The 21,752-nt window shown below is 37.6% G+C and overlaps 1 protein-coding gene across 1 annotated transcript in view; it reads left to right on the forward strand.

Annotated features, from left to right (window-relative positions):
- Positions 1 to 21,752, forward strand: part of COL13A1 (collagen type XIII alpha 1 chain) — a 148,104-nt gene that overhangs the window by 86,512 nt on the left and 39,840 nt on the right. Inside the window, exons 19-27 of the mRNA XM_053692015.1 lie at positions 26 to 70; positions 10,925 to 10,951; positions 12,958 to 13,044; positions 15,066 to 15,116; positions 15,297 to 15,341; positions 15,599 to 15,667; positions 17,306 to 17,326; positions 17,619 to 17,663; positions 17,848 to 17,892. Coding sequence (XP_053547990.1) covers positions 26 to 70; positions 10,925 to 10,951; positions 12,958 to 13,044; positions 15,066 to 15,116; positions 15,297 to 15,341; positions 15,599 to 15,667; positions 17,306 to 17,326; positions 17,619 to 17,663; positions 17,848 to 17,892 — 435 coding nt within the window. The remainder of the gene's footprint in view (positions 1 to 25; positions 71 to 10,924; positions 10,952 to 12,957; positions 13,045 to 15,065; positions 15,117 to 15,296; positions 15,342 to 15,598; positions 15,668 to 17,305; positions 17,327 to 17,618; positions 17,664 to 17,847; positions 17,893 to 21,752) is intronic.

Consider the following 21,752-nt stretch of genomic DNA (forward strand, 5'->3'; position numbering starts at 1 on the left):
CTCTCTCTCCTATTTCCAACTCCAGGGAGAAAGAGGTATGCCCGGGATGCCTGGAAAACATGGAGCTAAGGTATCCTTATCAGTGCCCTCAAGCTCATCTATAAATATGTTTAGCTTCCATGCTATGGCTCATCCCATCCATTATGTTATTGCAACTCTGTAATGTATGTGTACTGGTGCCCTGATAGATATCTGGGAGCATTGACTCACCTCATGTCTGTGATTCCTCATTATCTGCTTGTGGTTCTTCACCACAGGTCTGTGACTCCTCATACTATCTGCTTGTGGTTCTTCACCTCATGTCTGTGACTCCTCATACTATCTGCTTGTGGTTCTTCACCACAGGTCTGTGACTCTTCATACTATCTGCTTGTGGTTCTTCACCACATGTATGTGACTCTTCATACTATCTGCTTGTGGTTCTTCACCACATGTATGTGACTCATACTATCTGCTTGTGGTTCTTCACCTCATGTCTGTGATTCCTCATTATCTGCTTGTGGTTCTTCACCACATGTCTGTGACTCCTCATACTATCTGCTTGTGGTTCTTCACCACATGTCTGTGACTCATACTATCTGCTTGTGGTTCTTCACCACATGTATGTGACTCATACTATCTGCTTGTGGTTCTTCACCTCATGTCTGTGACTCCTCATACTATCTGCTTGTGGTTCTTCACCACAGGTCTGTGACTCTTCATACTATCTGCTTGTGGTTCTTCACCACATGTATGTGACTCCTCATACTATCTGCTTGTGGTTCTTCACCACATGTATGTGACTCATACTATCTGCTTGTGGTTCTTCACCTCATGTCTGTGATTCCTCATTATCTGCTTGTGGTTCTTCACCACATGTCTGTGACTCCTCATACTATCTGCTTGTGGTTCTTCACCACATGTCTGTGACTCATACTATCTGCTTGTGGTTCTTCACCACATGTATGTGACTCATACTATCTGCTTGTGGTTCTTCACCTCATGTCTGTGATTCCTCATTATCTGCTTGTGGTTCTTCACCACATGTATGTGACTCCTCATACTATCTGCTTGTGGTTCTTCACCACATGTATGTGACTCCTCATACTATCTGCTTGTGGTTCTTCACCACATGTATGTGACTCCTCATACTATCTGCTTGTGGTTCTTCACCACATGTATGTGACTCCTCATACTATCTGCTTGTGGTTCTTCACCACATGTATGTGACTCCTCCTACTATCTGCTTGTGGTTCTTCACCACATGTATGTGACTCTTCATACTATCTGCTTGTGGTTCTTCACCACATGTATGTGACTCATACTATCTGCTTGTGGCTCCTCACTACATGTCTGTGACTCCTCCTACTATCTGCTTGTGGCTCCTCACCACGTGTATGTGACTCATACTATCTGCTTGTGGTTCCTCACTACATGTCTGTGACTCCTCCTACTATCTGCTTGTGGCTCCTCACCACGTGTATGTGACTCATACTATCTGCTTGTGGTTCCTCACTACATGTCTGTGACTCCTCCTACTATCTGCTTGTGGCTCCTCACCACGTGTATGTGACTCATACTATCTGCTTGTGGTTCCTCACTACATGTCTGTGACTCCTCCTACTATCTGCTTGTGGCTCCTCACACGAAACGTAGGTGACTTCTCATACTATTTGCTTGTGGTTCCTCACTACAAATGTATGTGACTCCTCATACTATCTGCTTGTGGCTCCTCACTACAAATGTCTGAGACTCTTCATACTATCTGCTTGTGGTGGCTCCTCACTACAAATGTCTGTGACTCCTCATACTATTTGTCTATGGCTTCTCACCACAAATATCTGTGACTCCTCATACTATTTGTCTATGGCTTCTCACCACAAATATCTGTGACTCCTCATACTATCTGTTTGTGGCTCCTCACCACAAATGTATGTGATGTCTCATACTATCTGCTTGTGGCTCCCCCCTTCAAATGTCTGTGACTACTCAAACTATCTGCTTGTGGCTCCTCACTACAGTTATATGTAATTCGTCATACTATCTGCTTGTGGTTCCTCACTACAACCGTATGTGACATCTCATACTATCTGCTTGTGGCTCCTCACCACATGTCTATGACTCCTCATACTATCTTCTTGTGGCTCCTCACTACATGTCTGTGACTCCTCCTACTATCTGCTTGTGGTTCCTCACTACAACCGTATGTGACATCTCATACTATCTGCTTGTGGCTCCTCACCACATGTCTATGACTCCTCATACTATCTTCTTGTGGCTCCTCACTACAAATGTCTGGGACTCCTCATACTATCTGTCTGTGGCTCCTCACAACAAATATCTGGGACTCCTCATCCCATCTGTCTGTGGCTCCTCACAACAAATACTGGGACTCCTCATCCCATCTGTCTGTGGCTCCTGACTACAAAAATCTGGGACTCATCTCATCTATCTGTGGCTCCTCACCATAAATATATGGAACTCCTTGTCCCATCTGTCTGTGGCTCTTTACCCAGTTTGTTTATAGCACCATTCCATGTGTCTATTAGATCTTATTCAGTGTATATTGACATTTTGTGCTACTATAGGCACTAACAAATCATCTACCCTGTAACCCCTCCCACTCCAAACAATTTACCTTATATATTTCTCACTGTGGCTTTTTTTTGTTTCATCTAAATGGAATTTCAAAATATATTGGGAGTTGTTTTTTATGTTTGTTTTTTAATAAATGCATGTCTAATTGTCTATGTCCTGTTAAGCTTGTGCGTCTTTCTGTGTTGGTTTTCAATGAACTCAGATAAAATAAATTTCCTATCCTGGGGCATCTGTTTCAGGGATTAAGGTCAGTTACTCATTTATACAGAACAGTGCTTCAGTAGAGATGCGAAAACACTGGTTGTTGTTTTTTTTTTTTTTTAATAACGCACACACATATACACACACACACAAGATATATATATACTTGGTGTGGAAAAATATCACTATAGTTTACTAGTCAGGGGTTAAAATCTGCTAGCCCAGAGGTTAAAATGTACTACTCCACTCAGTGTTAGACAGGAAAATACCCATATAAACTCAAGGAACACCTCAAGTTAAATAGCAGCGCTTGTGGATATTATAAAATCATGAAATCATAAAACCATAAAAAGTCTTACTAGTAGCAAAAATACATAAAGAGTCCCAAAGGAAATCCTAGAGACCGTCAGATGAACGAAACCAGTGAAGGATGACAATCCTCTCTGGTTGCTGACACTCTCTAAACTTGTGTTTTTCTCCTTCACAAGCCGGAATGAACGTGTAGAAAAAGGGGTACAAGAGAACAGAGTAAAGCCAGATTCACAGTAGATTATATTACCAGTCAAACACTCATGTATAAAAACCTACTTACTAGACGTAAGTTCTTTTAAGCCTTTATTTAAAACTCGAAAGGTCCCGCTGCCAGTTTCACCGTCAACCACCAAACAGCTGACTGGTTCCGTCCTTCTCAAGACTCCAATCCCACGCCTGTAGTTGCGGTCACCAACGGAAGCCCAAATGGGATAAAAGTATCTCAACGCGTTTCTCCAGGAGTACGCCCAGGCTTTTTCAAAAGCAGTCAGGAAGGGATTCAATGTTTCCCTATTTCAACGTCCTCCCATGTTATGATTGGGCAAAAGTTTCAGTTCGTCAGCCCAATTTGAGACAGAGAAAGAAGCAAACCCGCTTCGCAGTGTCTCTGAAAACAGATGCAGTTCATTTTGACAGCAATTGTATAGATACCCAATTATGTAATAATAATTTCATACATACAATATAAATATATTCCTATCATAATCATGTCTAAGAATCATTAATTAACAAAACACAAATTTGCAATAATAAAAAATAAAGAAAAACATATATCTCACATTTTCCTTAAAACCATAATACTAATAAATTCATGTCTCCCTAATAGAAATATACATGCCCAGATAGAGGTCATTAGAGCATCTTAAAGGAACGCTTGTACATCTAAATCTACATTTAGACCTAATGGAGTTAAACTTTTTAATTTAAAAATCCATTCTGTCTCCTTTTGTCTGAGTCACTTTAATCTGTTCTTTTTATCTGGGGCATCCAATCAATTATTTGAATCTGTAGACCCCTAGGATCACTCCCATGAACCATCTTAAAATGATTCGGCACACTATGTTTCTTAGATTCTGTCTTGATATTATAAAAGTGTTCATTGAACCTAGTTCTTGTCTTCCTCTTAGTGCGCCCAATATAGATCATGTCACACTTACATTTAAGGAGATAAACAGTGTATGTGGATTCACAATTACATTTATGCTTAATCTCAAACTGTTCAGAGCCAATAAAATTTCTAAAAGTATTCCCCTTTTGACATAAGGGCACATATTGCATTTACTTTTATAGCATCTATAGGTGCCCATAGCAAGAGATAACCAATTTGTCAAAATGCTACTTTGTGTACTTTTGTTTTGGACATCTGTTCGTAATTTACCTGGTGCCAAATAATTTTTTAAACTCTTATTCTTTTTAAAAGTGATAAGTGGCTTATCCCCTATAATGTTACCCAATAAGGGATCGGACTTAAGGATGCCCCATTGTTTGTTCATAGCTTTCTTTATCGTCATTGCCCCCTCATTGTAGGTCGTTATGAACCGTACCTGTTCATTCCCTTTGCCCTTCTCAGAAGCTTCCTCCCTCCTCTCTTTTCTTAGAAGGGCTTCATCTTTGCTTTACATAATAACTTTTTGTCATACCCCTTGTTTAGAAATTTTCTATCTAGCACTTCTGCCTCTTTTTCAAAATCAGATATTTTTGAGCAGTTTCGCCTAACCCTAATATATTGGCTACTGGGAATTTTTGACTTCCAGCTTCTGAGGGGTGCACTTCTGGCATTCACAAAACTTTTTTTGTCCACTGTCTTTCTGAAGTTACATACAATTACTTTATTTTCAATCGGGTCTCTCATTAAGCAAATGTCCAAAAATTCAATATTAGCTTGGGAGCTAGTACAGCTAAATCTTAAATCATTATCATTGTTGTTAATATACTCTGAAAAGGCAGATATTTTTGTTGTATATGAGATTTGTTTTTATTTATATTTTATTATTGCAAATTTGTGCTTTGTTAATTATTTTTTTTATGATTCTTAGACATGATTATGATAGGAATATATTTATATTGTATATATGAAATTATTATCAATGTAATCGTGCATCTATACAATTGCTGTCCAAATTAACTGTATCTGTACGGGTGTGTCTCTTTCTCTGTTTCTAATTGGGCTGACGAACTGAAACTTTTGCCCAATCATAACATGAGAGGACATTGAAATAGGGAAACATTGAATCCCTTCCTGACTGTTCTTGAAAAAGCCCGGGCATACCCCGGGAGAAATGCGTTGAGCTACTTTTATCCCATTTGGGCTTCCGTAGGTGACCACAACTATAGGTGTGGGATTGGAGTCTTAAAAAGGATAAACCAGTCAGTTGTTTGGTGGTTGGCGGTGAAAGTAGAAGCGGGACCTTTCAAGTTTTAAATAAAGGCTTAAAAGAACTTACATCTAGTAAGTAGGTTTTTATACATGTGTGTTTGATTGTTAGACAGGAAAAGGTAAAATAGTTTGCTGCAATTTCTTACTCGCCCTATGGATAGATAAATAGATAGATAAATAGATAGATAGATAGATAGATAGATATGGTGTTTATTTGATTCAGTGAATATCAGTTACTCAGCAAACTCCTGGTGCTAACTCCCGTCTGAAGTAACCTTCTGTTTCACATTTGGCATTAAAGGGACAGTATACACCAGAATTTATATATTTTTTAAAGATAGATAATCCCTTTATTACCCATTCCCCAGTTTTGCATAACCAACACAGTTATATTAATACACTTTTTACCTCTGTGATTACCTTGCATCTAAGCATCTTCTGACATCACCCTAAATAACAAGGCTTTTTATTTATTATCTATTGACTTGCATTTTAGCCAATTAGTGCTGTGTTGTGCTAACTCTTAAATAACTCCCTGGGAGTGAGTACAATGTTATCTATAGGGCCCACATGAACTAGCAGTCTCCTGATGTGAAAAGCAAATACAAAAGCATGTGATAAGAGGTGGTCTGTAGTGGCTTAGAAACAGGCAGAAATGTAGAGGTTTAAATGTTATAAAGTATATTAATATAACAATGTTGGTTGTGCAGAGCTGGGGAATGGGTAGAAAAGGCGTTATCTATCTTTTTAAACAATAACAATTTTGGTGTAGACTGTCCCTTTAAACAACATTCTTATGTCATGGGAAGTTATGTATAGGAAGGTCCTTGTACAGTATCTCACTAAAGTGAATACACCCCTCACATTTATGTAAATATTTTGTTAGTGTTATTTGCCATGAGGTGCCATGTTGAACTTCCAGTGACCAATATGAGATAGTGTGAGAGCAATAACACCAAATTTAACACACCTGCTCCCCATTCACACCTGAGACCTTGTAACACTAACGAGTCACATGACACCGGGAGGGAAAACGGTTAATTGGGCCCAATCTGGACATTTCCACTTAGGTGTGTACTCACTTATGTTGCCAATGGTTTAGACATTAACGGCTGTGTGTTGAGTTATTTTGAGGGGACAGCAAATTTACACTGTTATACATGGTGTACACTCACTCCTTTACATTGTAGCAAAGTGTCATTTCTTCAGTGTTGTCACATGAAAAGATATAAAATATTTAGAAAAATGTGAGGGGCGTACTCACTTTTTTGAGATACTGTACATGTGAGGCACCTGGCAGTTCGGGGGGGGGGGTTCTCAGGAGAATCATCTTTATTAATTCAGCCTCAATTCTCTCAAGGTGTCAACAGCCTTAAAATTGTCATTTATGTTACTTGTATGTGCCCGTTGTCATACCCAGGACTAGAAGAGTATAGAAGAGAGATACAAATAAGTAGTAGAGTATTGTAATTGTCCCATTCAAGTGCCCCCTCTACCTTGTCAACTCTTCCTAAAACATCTATTTATTAAGATCTATAATCTCCCTGCATGAAGCCATTTGTCTAGTGCCAATATGCATTACGCCAGTTCTTATTGCTGTGTTAGGGGCACAGTAAATATCATTAGGAATGCCACATAGCCTGTCACTTTCCTTCCCTTTGTCAGCCTATATCATATTTTAATTTACACCTCACCATTTGGTAAACTTTTTTTTTTTTAAACCAAAATGAAAAGCCAAGTTGGGAGTTCTGCGTAGGCGCCAGCCCATTAAGCAAAGCTACTAAACTCCACTCACTCTCATTTAAATGACCATTGTGCTATATTCGGTCATCCATGTGAGCAAGCAACATCTAGACAGTTTACATTGTTTAGCTTAAAAAATAAAGTGTGAACGCTTTTTACATTTATATTGAATCTAATACACAGCTGTGTACTTGTTACTAATACTAATAATGCTGAATCACTGATAGACACATTCTAATAATGCTTATTGGCTGATAGGTGCTTCATGCTAATACCAGGCACGTATATTAGTTATAGTTAAAGGGACAGTCTACTCCAGAATTGTTATTGTTTAAAAAGATAGATCATCCCTTTAATACACATTCCCCAGTTTTGCATAAAGTGAGCGGTACAGCCTATAACTACAAGATCCGTACCGTAAACTGAAAGTCAGTAGTTATGGGTTTTACGTTACAAAGTCGTAACATAAAACTCATAACTAAAATGATAAAAAGTACACTAACACCCATAAACTACCTACTAACCCCTAAACCGAGGCCCTCCCGCATCGCAAACACTTAAAAAAATTATTAACCCCTAAACCGCCGTACTCCCGCATCGCAAACACTAGTTAAATATTATTAACCCCTAATCTGCTGTCCCTAACATCGCCGCAGCCTACATTACTGTTATTAACCCCTAATCTGCTGCCCTCAAAATCGCCGCCACTATACTAAAGTTATTAACCCCTAAACCTAACCCTAAGTCTAACCCTAACACCCACTAACTTTAACATAATTAAAATAAATCTAAATAAAAATGACAATTAATATCTAAATAATTCCTATTTAAAACTAAATACTTACCTGTAAAATAAACCCTAAGCTAGCTACAATATAACTAATAGTTACATTATTATTATCGGTTATTTACATTGTAGCTATCTTAGGTTTTATTTTTATTTCACAGCTAAGTTTGTATTTATTTTAACTAGGTAGACTAGTTAGGAAATAGTTATTAACTATTTACTAACTACCTAGTTAAAATAAATACAAATGTACCTGTAAAATAAAACCTAACCTATCTTACACTAACACTTAACCTTACACTACAATTAAATCAATTACATTAATTAAATACAATTAACTAACTAAAAGGGCATTTGGATAGGCATTGCCCTTAAAAGGCCATTTAGCTCTTTTTCAGCCCAAGCCCTAAGCTAAAAATAAAACCCACCCAATAAACCCTTAAAAAACCTAACACTAACCCCCGAAGATCCACTTACAGTTTTTGAAGACCGGACATCCATCCTCAATAAAGCCAGGAGAAGTCTTCATCCAAGTGGGCAGAAGTCCTCAACGAAGCCGGGAGAAGTCTTCATCCAAGCGGCAAGAAGTCCTCAATGAAGCCGGGAGAAGTCTTCATCCAAGCGGCAAGAAGTGGTCCTCCAGGCGGGCAGAAGTCTTCATCCAGACGGCATCTTCTATCTTCATCCTTCTGACACGGAGCGGCTCCATCTGCAAGACATCTGGCACGGAGCATCCTCTTCTTTCGACGGCTACTGAAGAATGAAGGTTCCTTTAAGGGACGTCATCCAAGATGGCGTCTTTTGAATTCCGATTGACTGATAGAATTCTATCAGCCAATTGGAATTAAAGTTGAAAAAATCCTATTGACTGATGCAATCAGCCAATAGGATTGATCTTCAATCCTATTGGCTGATCCAATCAACCAATAGGATTGAGCTCACATTCTATTGGCTGATTGGAACAGCCAATATAATGCAAGCTCAATCCTATAGGCTGATTGGATTGCATCAGTCAATAGGATTTTTTTAACTTTAATTCCGATTGGCTGATAGAATTCTATCAGCCAAGTGGAATTCAAGGAGCGCCATCTTAGATGATGTCCCTTAAAGGAACCTTCATTCTTCAGTAGTCGTCGAAAGAAGAGGATGCTCCCGGCTTCGTTGAGGATGGATGTCCGGTCTTCAAAAACTGTAAGTGGATCTTCGGGGGTTAGTGTTAGGTTTTTTTAAGGGTTTGTTGGGTGGGTTTTATTTTTAGCTTAGGGTTTGGACTGATAAAGAGCTAAATGCCCTTTTAAGGGCAATGCCCATCCAAATGTCCTTTTCAGGGCAATGGGGAGCTTAGGTTTTTTTAGATAGGATTTTATTAGGGGGGTTTGGTTGTGTGTGTGGTGGGTTTTACTGTTGGGGGGTTGTTTGTATTTTTTTTTACAGGTAAAAGAGCTGATTTCTTTGGGGCAATGCCCCACAAAAGGCCCATTTAAGGGCTATTGGCAGTTTAGTTTAAACTAGGTTTTTTTATTTTGGGGGGGCTTTTTTATTTTGATAGGGCTATTAGATTAGGTGTAATTAGTTTATAATAATAATAATAACTAGTATTTATATAGCGCCTTTCTCCCAGTGGGACTCAAAGCGCTTTTTCAGCGCTCGCTCTCGGAATTAACCAAATCGGCAGCTGAATAGTAATAGTTGTTATTATTACCCAATTTAATGGTACTCATTTTATCGACCTCGGAAGGATGAAGGGCTGAGTCGACCCTACCGGGATTTGAACCTGTGACCTTGGATCTTTTAAACAGGCTTTTTTGTAGTCAGAGCATTTACCAACTGAGCTACCTCAAAATTTCTTTTTTATTTTGTGTAATTTAATGTTTAATTTTTTGTAATTTAGTTAATTGTATTTAATTAATGTAATTGATTTAATTGTAGTGTAATGTTAGGTGTTAGTAAGGTTTTATTTTACAGGAACATTTGTATTTATTTTAACTAGGTAGCTAGTAAATAGTTAATAACTATTTGCTAACTAGTCTACCTAGTTAAAATAAATACAAACTTAGCTGTGAAATAAAAATAAAACCTAAGATAGCTACAATGTAACGATTACTTATATTGTAGCTAGCTTAGGGTTTATTTTACAGGTAAGTATTTAGTTTTAAATAGGATATATTTAGGTATTAATTGTAATTTTAATTTAGATTTATTTTAATTATGTTAAAGTTAGTGGTGTTACGGTTAGACTTAGGTTTAGGGGTTAATAACTTTAGTATAGTGGCAGCGACGTTGGGGGCGGCAGATTAGAGGTTAATAAATTTAGGTAGGTGGCGGCGATGTCGGGGGAAGCAGATTAGGGGTTAATAATTGTAATGTAGGTGGCGGCGACATTGGGGTGGCATATCAGGGGTTAATAACTGTAATATAGGTGTTGATGGTGTCGGGGACGGCAGATTAGAGGTTAATAAGTGTAATGTAGGTGTCGGCGATGTCGGGGCGGCAGATTAGGGGTGTTTAGACTCAGGGTTTATGTTAGGGTGTTAGGTGTAAACATAACTTTTTTTTCCCCATAGGAATCAATGGGGCTGCGTTACGGAGCTTTACGGTCCTTTATTGCAGGTGTTAGGCTTTTTTTTAGCCGGCTCTCCCCATTGATGTCTATGGGGAAGTCGTGCACGAGCACGTAAAACCAGCTCAAAGCAGAGCTTGTATTTGGGTGCGTTATGGAGCTCAATGCTGCCATATTGCCTACTAACGCCGGGTTTTTTCAAACCTGTAATACCAGCACTATAGGGAGGTGAGCGGTGGAAATAACTCGTAATCTAGCTGAATAATAATAACAATAATAATAACAATAATAATAATAATAATTATATAGAAAATATGTAACAATTGGTGCTTGACTCATGTCCCGTGTTATTTTTTTATTTCTTTAGGGTGAACCAGGAATCCATGGGACAAAGGTAAGTTTAATATACGTTACCGCACTACAGTAGATGTGAAACAGTGGCGTTAACCTTATATGTGTGCGTATTTGTAGTACACACTAGGGATGTGTATTCATTTTCGGACAAATATACTTTTGTACCGAAATTGGATACTTGATATTTGTTTTCGTAAACAAAAACGAATATCCGAATGAATAAAAGGCAAATTATCAAATACTTACGAAATTCGTCAGTATTTATTAATTTCCTTTAAATTACTTTTTAAGGGTAAAATACCTTAATGCGCTCTGAAGAGTGCACTAACCCGATCCTCTTCTGGACTGGTCCCTGGCTCTGGCAAGAAGAGTATCAGGTTAACGCACTCTCCAGAGCGCGTTAAGGTAAGTATTTCCTACTTTACAGAACTGACTTTGTATTAATGATTGACCTTTAAAGGCATGCATGTGTGACACTATACTTTTTTGCTTTGAATGTATTTGATCTAGCAGGCTAAGTTCTGAAAATCACTGCAATTATAGTGCAGAGCAAGTCTTTCTATTAAGTTATATAAATTAGGTTCCTATGGTCACTTACAAAAAAAAAAATGCTTAATTAGGTTAAAGTATCGGCAGATGTGGCCAGTCTACTGAGAATTGTTCATAGTAAGTCAAAACTCAGTCATTCTCAGTCTAGGCATCAGCCCAAAAATGTAAGAGCCAGAAATGTATAAATATTGTCATTGATTTAATAATAAAACATTGATACAAACCTTTGGTTGCAAACATCATAGAATGGGGATTTAACCACTTGGTTTTTCAAAACATAAAATTAAAAAGCAGTAAGTTATCTTCTTGGTTTCCAGTAATAAACACAGTGATTTCATAACTTTATTGCTAGTAACAAACTTTGTGATTGCATGTGGCACAGTGATTTTAACACACACAAGAGTGATTTTAGCTCCTTGATTGCCAGGAATACATATGAACAACCATGGGGTCAGTAACTGCTGTATAAAAGGTTTGCAGTGATGTAACCCCTTCATACCTGACAGCTGGTGGAAGTGTCCAAACTATATGTGTGTGTGTGTGTGGGGGGGGGTACTTTAAAAGCAAAACAAGGGACAATGTTCTACAAAGGCACTTTTTCCAGGTGGCAGGACTCATTTTAATTTAGGTGCCCCATAGTAAGTGTATCACAAGGAAACATTCTACAGTAACAGTGATACACACAGCAGGTATTCACCCTATAACTAGCTCAGTGCAGTGACCACTCCCCTAAAGGAAATAGGCAATCATTGTTTGCACCTAAAATGTATCAGTTTCTAATATATAAAATTCCCACTACTTGAGTTCTTTAAAGGGACACTGAACCCAAATTTTTTCTTTCGTGATTCAGATAGAGCATGCAATTTTAAGCAACTTTCTAATTTACTCCTATTATCAATTTTTCTTCATTCTCTTGGTAATTTTATTTGAAATGCAAGAATGTAAGTTTAGATGCCGACCCATTTTTAGGTAAACAACCTGGGTTGTCCTTGCTGATTGGTGGATACAATCATCCACCAATAAAAAAGTACTGTCCAGAGTTCTGAATAAAAAAAAAGCTTAGATACCTTCTTTTTCAAATAAAGATAGCAAGAGAACGAAGACAAATTGATAATAGGAGTAAATTAGAAAGTTGCTTAAAATGTCATGCTCTATCTGAATCACAAAAGAAAACAAATAAGTTCAGTGTCCCTTTAAGGGGCATTATAATATCCTGTAAATTGTTAGAGCTGTGTTCTGTTGAAGAGCTAGAGCAATGAAAATTTTAAAGGGACATTCTAGTTTTAAAAATTGAAATGCTTTATTTAGTTGCAGCATTTTAGGGGTTAAACTTATAGTCAATGTTGCTGGCTAGAATGTCCCTTTAATGGATAAGAGTAACTTTCATGCCCTTGTAATAAGTAGTGAGTTTCTTATGGTGAACCTTGTGATAAGGTGAAATGTAAGGACATTACAGTAAGTTTTTGTTACACTTAGGAATATATTATTTACTTACAGGGTGAAAAGGGAGATACTGGCAATGCACTTGGTGGAGTTAAAGGGGAACCTGGAAATCCAGGCGCACCAGGGCTTCCAGGACCAAAGGTTTGTTCCCTCTGATTCATTTTACTCTCTGTATCGTGGTACCAAATGCAGTACCGGCATATTCATGTATTAAGTAATGGCTATGGTGACTGTAGATTTACTATTGTGAAGCTGATTAGATTTACTTGGCACAATGTAGTAAGTATAACAATGCATAGAACAAGATTACAAGGCACATCCCATTTTAAATGTCCTTGACTAAGACAATATGTGTTGAGATTTAAAGGGATGTTAATTAATTTACAGTATACAACAGCAATAATATTCTGCATTGCAAAAAGACTACTTATATACAAAAAAAGCTTTTAAGAATTTTTAATTTTTTTATTTTTGCTGAATCCAATTGTGGTCATAAATGAGCTTCTGCACATATTAAGCAATTGATCTGCAGTATTTTGCAGGGTCAGTGATCTGAAGTCCATTATGTGCTCTGCAGATACATTTTGTACTTTCCATAATTAAATATTTTATAATATATTACATTTCCTTAAATGGTATAACTAGTGGAATCATAGGACACACTCTAATGTATTGCAGTGAAATAAGCTGTTAAAGGGATATCATTCTGTAAAACACTTTGGTCTCAAAATAATAGTAGGAATTTTTTTTTTCTATATGTGTAAAAAAATGTTACCTCATTCCTCTCTGATCACCACCAGGTGTGTAGAGAAAGCGAATAAACTTTAGATATATATTTATCCTTATATTGGAGCTACAGAGTCATATTTCTTACAGTGAGAGTTGATTTCACCCTGCAACATCTTCATAGGTTTATAAGTGCGTACAAATAGATGCTAAAATGAGTGATATCCCCCTGCTATATTAATTCAGTCTGCAACAATGTTCTGTAAAAATCTGGGTACCCCTACATTATGTTATTTTTAGCATAAGTGATTCTCAATATGATAAAGCCTCTGTGATCTCAGTTTGGGGAATCTTTGTAAACGCAATACAAAGAAACAGGAAGTCAGTAGAGTCAGTTTGTGAAAAAAAAAAAAAATAATAATTACAGGACATGGAATATTCCTTTCAGAAATATGACAAATGTCTAATGTAAAACACAAAAGCTAGCGCGTTTCATTGTTCTTGTCCCACCGCTAAAGGTCTAGCAAGGGCAAAGAACAAAGGTAACAAAGTTTATACTTAAACCTTTTAACTTGCACAAGCACAGAATATGTTAGCGCTACCTGCTGTTATTAAAGTACGATACTTTATCAAAAGAACAGTGAATCTGTGCACTGGTATAGTCAGTAGAATGGGAAGTTTTGTATTAGGAAATATTTTCAGATGTGAATTTCTAATGTTCTTGAAAAATAGAACTAGAATTCTGAGTGAATAAATGGTAGGATGTATAGATAGATTAGAGAGAGAGATAGATAGATATAGATAGAGATATATAGATATAGATATAGATAGATAGATAATTAGATAGATAGATTCCAATGATGTATTATATGATTTCATTCTCTAATGTAGATATATCACTGTGCTGTTATTACTAAGCAATTAAAGGGACAGTTTGTTGTTTAAAAAGATAGATAATCCTTTTATTAACCATTCTCCAGTTTTGCATAACCAACACTGTTATAGAAATACCATTTTTACCTCTGTAATTATCTTGTATCTATGCCTCTGCAAACTGCGCCCTTATTCCTTTTTTTTCTCAGACTTGCATTTTAGCCAATCAGTGCTCACTCCAGGGTAACTTCACGTGCATTTGCTCAATGTTATCTATATGAAACACATTAACTAATGCCCTCTAGTGGTCAAAATGCATTCAGATTAGAGGCAGTCTTCAAAGTCTAAGAAATTAGCATATGAACCTCCTAGATTTAGCTTTCAACTAAGAATACCAAGAGAACAAAGGAAAATTGGTGATAAAAGTAAATTGGATTAAGTTGTTTAAAATTATATTCCCTATTTAAATCATGAAAGTTTATTTGGACGTGACTGTCCCTTTAACAAATAAAATATTAATGATTTATTATCTAACTGAAATGTTATCAATGACTTTTCAATAGGGAGAAACTGGTGTAGGACAACCAGGAATTCCAGGAAAGCCAGGAGAAAAGGTAGGAACGACATTCAGAGAGTCCTGTTACGTTACCTGAGCTGAGAGTAGTAGCGCTGACCTACAGAAGATCATATGTACATTATACGTGCTACATTTGTACTGGAATATTACGCTTAACAAACTTGTAGTGATTTTATTCTCAAGAAAATAAAGTATTTTTACATTTGTGCATTTGCAGGGAGCTACCGGAGCTAAAGGAGATCAAGGCTCCCTGGGACTACGAGTGAGTTTTTCTAACTTATATAACCCTATGGACCACAGTAACACTTGCCGCGGAGGCTTTATAAGCTGTAAATGTAATGTACTGCAGCGACTTCCCAGCTTGCGCTCATTACTTTAATGCCATAACAGATTTTAGTTACAGTAAAACCAGAAAGAAGTCTTAAGACTAAAAAGCAAGAGAATGCATCACTTTATACCTAATTTCATCTCACATATCGTGTAAAACTCATAGTGATACTAAATTATGTCTTGCTGTAGGGTCCTAAGGGGGAGCCAGGAACACCGGATTTGATAGAATACAACGGGAATCTCAACGAGGCTCTGCAGGTGAGCGGGGACGCTACTAGGTACCTTTTTGTTCACTAATCATTTTGGGACAATTTAGCCTAAAAAAGCATCTGGTGATCCTCAAAACAAAGAACTGGAAAATCATCCTACGGAAATCATCAAGATATAAATTCAGATATCCAAAATGTTCACCTTAATGTAAAATGATTCTTTAGACAATGGCAAATGTTCTTAAGGGGACATAATCCTGCATTGAGAAATTATTTGCATTTTGTTATTGTGCTATTGCTTGAATATAACTAGACATCACATGTAACTGATCACCCTACTGCCCGGCATAGTATGTTTTTTTTATTTGCTCATTAACAGTGCACTCCAGACACCTGATTTTACTCATGCAACATATCTGCTGTATACTGGGGGTGCTATCTGCTGTATACTGGGGGTGCTATCTGCTGTATACTGGGGGTGCTATCTGCTGTATACTGGGGGTGCTATCTGCTTTATACTGGAGGTGCTATCTGCTGTATACTAGAGGTGCTATCTGCTGTATACTGGGGGTGCTATCTGCTGTATACTGGAGGTGCTATCTGCTGTATACTGGAGGTGCTATCTGCTGTATACTAGAGGTGCTATCTGCTGTATACTAGAGGTGCTATCTGCTGTATACTGGAGGTGCTATCTGCTGTATACTGGGGGTGCTATCTGCTGTATACTGGAGGTGCTATCTGCTGTATACTGGAGGTGCTATCTGCTGTATACTAGAGGTGCTATCTGCTGTATACTAGAGGTGCTATCTGCTGTATACTGGAGGTGCTATCTGCTGTATACTGGAGGTGCTATCTGCTGTATACTGGAGGTGCTATCTGCTGTATACTGGAGGTGCTATCTGCTGTATACTAGAGGTGCTATCTGCTGTATACTAGAGGTGCTATCTGCTGTATACTAGAGGTGCTATCTGCTGTATACTAGAGGTGCTATCTGCTGTATACTAGAGGTGCTATCTGCTGTATACTAGAGGTGCTATCTGCTGTATACTGGGGGTGCTATCTACTGTATACTGGGGGTGCTATCTACTGTATACTGGGGGTTCTATCTGCTGTATACTGGAGGTGCTATCTGCTGTATACTGGGGTTGCTATCTGCTGTATACTGGAGGTGCTATCTGCTGTATACTGGAGGTGATATCTGCTGTATACTGGGGGTGCTATCTGCTGTATACTGGAGGTGATATCTGCTGTATACTGGGGGTGCTATCTGCTGTATACTGGAGGTGCTATCTGCTGTATACTGGAGGTGCTATCTGCTGTATACTGGAGGTGCTATCTGTTGTATACTGGAGGTGCTATCTGCTGTATACTGGGGTTGCTATCTGCTGTATACTGGGGGTGCTATCTGCTGTATACTGGAGGTGCTATCTGCTGTATACTGGGGGTGCTATCTGCTTTATACTGGAGGTGCTATCTGCTGTATACTGGGGGTGCTATCTGCTGTATACTGGGGGTGCTATCAGCTGTATACTGGGGGTGCTATCTGCTGTATACTGGGGGTGCTCTTCAGATTTCTGTAAATCCGACCCTTTATAGCTGTAAGACTCTTCCCTTGTACTTAAATGTTTGCTATTAAATTCTTTAAATTGTGTTTTTGCTTGTAAATGCATTTTTATTATTATTGCAGGAAATTCGAACATTGGCTCTGGTAAGAAACCATTTAATTCTATAGTTTTCTTTTAATCTGCTTTTCTCTTTCTCTCTCTCTCTCTCTCTCTCTCTCTCACTCACGCTCATTCATAGTCACTCACACTCTCTTATTCTGAGGGAGGGCTACAAAATTGTGCTTCAAATAAAAAAAACGTCTTAAACAAAATATAAAGTTACAATTGGCATGAAACTATAAAAATGATGGTTTTAATGATTGAAAATGTGTTTTGCTAAAACTCACCCATCAGACTCTAAAAAAGTGCTTAAATTTGTATTTATTTTCTTTCTAGGGACCTCCTGGCCCCCCAGGACTTCCAGGTTTACCAGGACAGAAGGTATGGATTTCTTTTGGATCCTGATTGGGTGGTTTACAGAAAGTCAAGATAAAATGTTACATGATAGAATCATTTCACAACAATCATGTTATTACAAATTTGTATAAATATTTGTGAGGTAAAACAAAGCTTTTCTAAATATAATGTACTAATGTATACAACAATTGTTTTTTTCTGTCTTTAGGGTGAAATAGGATTGCCCGGCCCACCTGGCCATGATGGGGATAAGGTGAGATAACAAAGACATTGCGTTTGGTGTTTGTTATAGAAATGGTAGAACCCCTAAAATCATTATCAATGTTCCTTCTATTGCATAAACAAAATGGAAAAAAACCTAGTACACAATCTTCAATACTTTTTAAGTACAATGCTAGATTTCAAGGGCGCGATCCGATATATGGCGCAGGTTTCGGCGCAAGCGTGGAAACCTGTGTCGCCCGTAATTTCACTTTGCACATCAGGGTATTACATATAGGGCACCGGCATTTCCTAAGTGCCGTAAGTCGGATAAACTAGCTATGTCCAGAAATAAGCGTAAGTACAAATTTCTGAAGTCGCCAGTGACTTACGGCACTTTAGAAACTGCCGGCGCCTAAGAAAACTAACTAAACTTTTAAATGTCCCGTAACTGTCTAACACGCCTCCCAAAAATAAGCCCCACACGTATACCCCTATATCCGCAATCCCCCCTCTCACTCCTAATAATAAATGTATTAACCCCAAAACCACCATAGCCCACAACACAATACACCTATTAAAGTATTAACCCCTAAACCACCACAGCCCACAACGCAATACACCTATTCTAGTATTAACCCCTAAACTGCCATAGCCCACAACGCAATACACCTATTCTAGTATTAACCCCTAAACTGCCATAGCCCACATAGCCTATTAAATCTATTAACCCCTAATCTGTCGTCGCCACCACTATAATAAAGTTATTAACCCTTAAACCTAAGTCTAACCCTAACACCCCCCTAAATTAATTATTATTTAAATAAATCTAAATAATATTACTATTATTAACTAAAGTATTCCTATTTAAAACTAAATACTTACCTATAAAATAAACCGTAAGATAGCTACAATAGAATTAATAATTACATTGTAGCTATTTTAGGATTTATTTTTATTTTACAGGCAACTTTGTATTTTAACTAGGTACAATAGCTATTAAATAGTTAATAACTATTTAATAGCTACCTAGTTAAAATAATTACAAGATTACCTGTAAAATAAATCCTAACCTAAGTTACCATTATACCTAACACTACACTATCATTAAATTATTTAAATAAATTAACTACAATTATCTAAAATTAAATACAATGAAATAAACTAAACTATAGTACAAAAAAAAAACACTAAATTACAAAAAATTAAAAAAATTACAAGAAGTTTAAACTAATTACACCTAATCTAAGCCCCCTAATAAAATAAAAAAGCCCCCCAAAATAATAAAATGCCCTACCCTATACTAAATTACAAATAGCCCTTAAAAGGGCCTTTTGCGGGGCATTGCCCCAAAGTAATCAGCTCTTTTACCTGTAAAAAAAGAACAATCCCCCCCCCAACATTACAACCCACCACCCACACACCCCTACTCTAAAACCCACCTGATCCCCCCTTAAAAAAACCTAACACTACCCCATTGAAGATCACCCTACCTTGAGCCGTCTTCACCCAGCCGGGCCGAAGTCTTCATCCGATCCGGGCACAAGTGGTCCTCCAGCCGGGCAGAAGTCTTCATCTGATCGGGGCAGAAGAGGTCCTCCATCCGGCAGAAGTCTTCATCCAAGCGGCATCCTCTATCTTCATCCTTCCGGTGAGGAGCGGCTCCATCTTGAAGACATCCGACGCGGAGCATCCTTCCTGCACAACGACTACCCGACGAATGGCTGGTCCTTTAAATGACGTCATCCAAGATGGCGTCCCTCGAATTCCAATTGGCTGATAGGATTCTATCAGCCAATCGGAATTAAGGTAGGAAAAATCTGATTGGTAGATTTAATCAGCCAATCAGATTGAAGTTCAATCCGATTGGCTGATTGGATCAGCCAATAGAATGCGAGGTCAATTCTATTGGCTGATCCAATCAGCCAATCGGATTGAACTTCAATCCGATTGGCTGATTAAATCAACCAATCGGATTTTTCCTATTTTAATTCCGATTGGCTGATAGAATCCTATCAGCCAATCGGAATTCGAGGGACGCCATCTTAAGGGCTATTTGTAATTTAGTATAGGGTAGGGCATTTTATTATTTTGGAGGGCTTTTTAATTTTATTAGGGGGCTTAGATTAGGTGTAATTAGTTTAAACTTCTTGTAATTTTTTTTTCTGTAATTTAGTGGGGGGTTTTGGTACTATAGTTTATTTAATTTAATTGTATTTTATTTTAGCTAATTGTAGTTAATTAATTTAATTTATTTATTGATAGTGTAGTGTTAGGTGTATTTGTAACTTAGGTTAGGATTTATTTTACCGGTAATTTTGTAATTATTTTAACTAGGTAGCTATTAAATAGTTATTAACTATTTAATAGCTATTGTACCTAGTTAAATTAAATACAAAATTGCCTGTAAAATAATAATAAATCCTAAAATAGCTACAATGTAATTATTAATTATATTGTAGCTATCTTAGGGTTTATTTTATAGGTAAGTATTTAGTTTTAAATAGGAATAATTTAATTAATAATAGTTATATTATTTAGATTTATTTAAATAATAATTAAGTTAGGGGATGTTAGGGTTAGACTTAGGTTTAGGGGTTAATAAATTTAATATAGTGGCGGCGATGTTGGGGGCGGGAGATTAGGGGTTAATAAATTTAATGTAGGTGGCGGCAGTGTAGAGGGGTCAGATTAGGGGTTAATAAATTTAATGTAGGTGGTGGCGGGGTCCGGGAGCGGCGGTTTAGGGGTTAAACACTTTATTTAGATGCGGCGGGGTCCGGGAGTGGCAGTTTAGGGGTTAATACATATAATGTAGGTGGCGGTGGGCTCCGGGAGCGGTGGTTTAGGGGTTAATACACTTTATTAGGTATTGCGATGGGGGATTGCGGTTGACAGGTAGATAGACATTGTGCATGCGTTAGGTGTTAGGTTTTTTTTTTTGCAGGCATTTTAGGGAGTTACGGTGCTCCCATACTCGGCGCAAGGCCTGCTACGGCTGCTTTTTATGGCGAGGTGAAAATGGAGTAAGATTTCTCCATTTTCGCCACGTAAGTCCTTGCGCTGGATATTGGATACCAAATTGCGCGTCTTTTATATGTTAGTCTATGGGTAAAAAAACTACGTCCGACGGGTGAAATATACGTGCCGCATTTATATGCGGCGCTGTATATAGGATACCAAAAACGTGCAAAAAACGGCGTCACCGGCATTTGCAGGCGACGCCGCATATGTAATGGGGCCCCAAATATGCAATCCCTAGAAGTTATTTTGGGGTCTAGTCACTAATATTTAAAGGGACAGTCTACTCCAGAATTTTTATTGTAAAAAAAGATAGATAATCCCTTCATTACCCTTTCCCCAGTTTTGCATAACCAGCACTGTTATATTAATACACTTTTTACCTCTGTGATTACCTTGTTTTTAAAACTCTGCAGACTGCCCCCTTATTTCAGTTCTTTTGAAAGACTTTTAGCCATCTATCTAGTTATCTATATGGCACACATGAACTAGCACTGTCTAACTGTGAAAAACTGTCAAAATGCACTGAGATAAAAGGCGGCCTTCAAGGGCTTAGAAATTAGCTTGTGAGCCTACCTAGGTTTAGCTTTTAACAAAGAATACCAAGGGAAAAAAGCAAATTTGATGATAAAAGTAAATTGTAAAGTTGTTAAAAATGACATGCTCTATCTGGTCATGAAAGTTTAATTTTGACTAGAATGTCCCTTTAGTCTTAAAATTATTATTTTTTTAAGATAAATTTAAAAGAAAGGATCATTCAAGATGGAAACTTTAAGTTGACAACACAAATTAGTGACAGTGACATTTGCTAGATTTGAACCAATTTGAAACCAGATTTCCTTACTTCAATCTATTAATAGTTGGTTAAAGTCAACTTTTATACAGACTGCG

Source organism: Bombina bombina, chromosome 9, assembly GCF_027579735.1.
Source record: "Bombina bombina isolate aBomBom1 chromosome 9, aBomBom1.pri, whole genome shotgun sequence".
Lineage (NCBI taxonomy): Eukaryota > Metazoa > Chordata > Amphibia > Anura > Bombinatoridae > Bombina > Bombina bombina.